Genomic DNA, 3,941 nt, shown 5'->3' on the forward strand with positions numbered 1-3,941 from the left:
AAAGCATTTTTTTTTATTCTTTACGAACCTTTCAAAACACAGTGACGGATCAAGGAATTATTGGTGGGGGAAGAGGGGAGACAAAAGTTGAAAATTTTATGTATTTTGTACCATATTTGCGTCGCCTAAAAAAAAACAAAAAAAAAAACAAAAAAAAATATCTTGAATTTCTAAGATATTTTTATGACTTTCTGATTCTGATATGGGGGATGCATACCTCTAACCCCCTTGGATCCGTCACTGTCATTACGTCAAAACGCCTTTACGTAAATATTATTGTTTATAGATCTGGTTGCATCCCAGAATCCCCGTTCGCTGAATTACAAGAAAACGTGTACGTCGCACACCACTGAATTGCCGTTTTAAGTTTGTCTCGCCAATTCTAAATCTATAACTCGCGCGATTTTGAAAAGATTTAATTTCCCTGTGACGTCCGTGAATCACATCTTTCAAAATGTCCGCTTTTCGAAGCTTGCGGTTTGCAACTGTCCAAGGAATTAAAACAATAAATTGCGGTCGAGTCAACCAACGAAAGTTTCTTGGATTGGCACTATCTTCACTGTCTCAGACGAAAACAAAAAAAGTGTGCCCTTTTTTGAACGAACGAATAAGTCCAGTCAATAAATATGATTTGAGCGGTTTTAGTATAGTGACTTTAAGTCAATGTGCTAATCTATCTACTGCAAAGGTTGAAACTTTACCAGAAGAAAGTTCTGAAAATGTGGAAGATGATAAAGAATCTGTAAGAACTAAATGGCCGATTCCAAAGCTGGCTCAGGATAATGTTCAACGTGGCTTCTCAGGTTATCAAGTTTTTATTGGGGGCAAATCGTTTAAATGTGACGAAAATTATTTAAAAGAGTTATTTTCTCAGTTTGGCCCAGTAAATCAGGTTATGATACCTGAAAAAGAAAGATACCTTTCAGAAAGTCATGTTGCAGCTAATGAGTATCGTTGGGGATTCATTTCTTTTAAGAAAAAAGAAAGTTTAGAAAATGCTCTTAATGCTGGTTCAATACAGTTAGATGAATTTACAAAAATAGAAATTAAACAGAAAGCAAAGCGTGGAATTATGCATGATGAATACAAAAAAACACTTATGATTACTGATTTACCTGTAAGTACAACAGTTGCTGATTTAAAGTCTCTTTTTCAACCTTATGGAGCCATTTTTATTAACTATATTTTCAACAGTACAACAAGAATTACAGGAAAAGTAGTTAATTTTGCTTTTATTGTATTTAAAGATGAAGAAAGTATGTTAAAAGCACTTGAAGTTGAACATTCTATTAATTCATTTAAAGTTTCAGCAAAAAAACTAATAGCAGGCGCAAAAATTCAACCTCGAGATCGTTGTCTTAAAGTTTGTATTAAAGGTATTCCAATTACTGAAAGATCAGAAGAAGCCATAAAGAAGTATTTTGTTCGTGCTAAAAAAGTATTTCTAATGACAGACAATGTTACAAAAATTTCCAATGGTAATGCAATAGTCGAGTTTGATACCCAAGAAGCTGCTTTTGAAGCTGAGAAAAATATTATTGAGATGGCTGGAAAGTTAGTTAATGTACGAGCATTAGGTTGGTCTGAAACATAAATAGAATTCATAAAGAATGCATGAGTAGTTTGTTTGAAATTACTGAATAAATATAATTGTGTTTTAAACAACACATAATTGATTATTTGAAATTTTTTAATAAAAAGCTATTTTAGAAACACATTTATTTTCAACTTTTAATACTCTTTATTTACTACTGGATATTTAGGTTGCCACATTTAATTTTTAAATTGGAACTTTAATCCAGAATTTTTTTAGAATTTATGCATATATATATATATATATATATATATATATCAATTCGTTTTTTAGAATTTATGCGTATATATATATATATATATATATATATATATATCAATTCGTAGAAAATCATCTCATCATACTTTTTTTTATTTTACTCTGTTTCCTTAATAATAACTCAGAAATAAATGAACTACTCACTCTCTCTCTCTCTCTCTTTATATATATATATATATATATATATATATATATATATATATATATATATATATATATATATATATATATATATATATGTATGTATATATATGTATATATATATATATATGTGTATTATATGTGTGTATATATATATATATATATATATATATATATATATATATATATATATATATATATATATATATATATATATATATATATATATATATATATATATATATATATATATATATATGTATATATATATATATATATATATATATATATATATATGTATATATATATGTATATATATATATATATATATATATATATATATATATATATATATATATATATATATATATATATGTATATATATATGTATATATATATATATATATATTTTTAAACAGGGGAGTGTTATATAATTATTTTTTGAGCTCACTTATTTTTATAGTTTTTTAGGAGAAACTTATTTTCATGTCTACATTTAGTAATCAATTCCGATTTTTTTTTAATAAACATTCTTGGTTCCCATATGGAATTATTTAAAATTTTTCTTTTAGGCATAATATGCATTTTTTGGAAATATTATTATATGAAGGTGCTGTTTTAAGAATGGACCAATTCAATATTAAAATCAGCATGGTGTCTTTTGAATAATTTTGTTTTTAAAAGATTGCTTATGATTAGCAAAACGTTTTTTCCATTCACTATCTGTTAAGCCAATGTATTGTTTATCAGGTCTATTCTAAGAAGAAACAACTCATTTATATACCACGTTTTTTGATAAACATTTTCTACTCATTAGACAGTTTTTTATTTATTTTTATTTTTTAGAATTACAATTTTCTTTATGTTTTTTTATATTTTTTTAATTTCTTTTTTGTTTAAGAAAGCATTATTGTGATTTTTTATAATTCTTTCCATATTTTTTGTGCAACTACATTTGCATATTACAGTAAAGACATTTCAGTAAAGACATTAACAATTTCAAACATTTTTCAAATAACAATTTCAATTCAAACTTATATTATAAGTTTATGAATATTGCGGTGTAAATAGAGTTGCTATCCAGTTTTGGGCAACTAACTCTTTTTATCAAATATGTTACCGTTATCCGAGAAAAAAGTCTCATTTTCATTCTCATTGTTTCTTAAACTTTAAATAGTTAAAAAATATAGGATGCCTAATACACTAAATATTTCATTTTTAACCTAATGGAAAAATAGAAAACAAAGAAATAATTTAAAATATAAATATTAAAATAATATTATTATTAAATTTTGTTTCGGCCGGAATTTTAACAACAGCCCCGATAAATCCGGTTCCGGCCAGAATTTAAATTTTTTATTCCTGTACACCCCTAACGTACATACACATAACTATGAAAGCGTGTTTAGATAACATATATGACGTTACATTGAAATAGCCTGCTTCAGTACATACATCGACTATCTTATAGCCTGCTACCGCAAAAGAGTCCGGATACATCAACTGATAGTTTGGCACGGGCCAGCATTCTTTTCTATCATTCTTTATTTTTTTCTTCTTTTTCTGATAACGCAGTATGCTATAAAGCTAGGGAAAACTAGTAACAATTTTTAATCTATATATGCTAGTGTAGTATATATATACATATATATATTTATATATATTCCGTTAGATAGATTAGCTAAATTTGTTCCTACTAAAACCACAACTTATAAAAACAGAATAAAACCAAAAAAGAAAATTTAATCTTTGGTCTAAAATGATACCCATCTCTGCCAACTCACAGTGGGACGGTTACATACAAAAGGGTGGCCAAAATTATTTTTCCAATTTTTTTTTAGTTTAAATAAGATGTATATAGCTAAGCATGTATATTCAAAATTTCACATAATTTTAATCTATAGTTTCCTAAAAACTTAACTTTGTAGCATTAGCGCAATTAAGATTT

At 26.3% G+C, this 3,941-nt stretch overlaps 1 protein-coding gene across 1 annotated transcript; it reads left to right on the forward strand.

Moving 5' to 3' along the window:
• The first annotated feature begins 454 nt into the window (after positions 1–454).
• Positions 455–1,594, forward strand: LOC136085483 (uncharacterized). Its single transcript, XM_065806794.1, has one exon. It carries the CDS (start codon positions 455–457, stop codon positions 1,592–1,594), a length of 1,140 nt encoding a protein of 379 aa, XP_065662866.1.
• Positions 1,595–3,941: the final 2,347 nt, after the last annotated feature.

This window comes from Hydra vulgaris, chromosome 09 (genome assembly GCF_038396675.1).
Source record: "Hydra vulgaris chromosome 09, alternate assembly HydraT2T_AEP".
NCBI classification, from domain to species: domain Eukaryota; kingdom Metazoa; phylum Cnidaria; class Hydrozoa; order Anthoathecata; family Hydridae; genus Hydra; species Hydra vulgaris.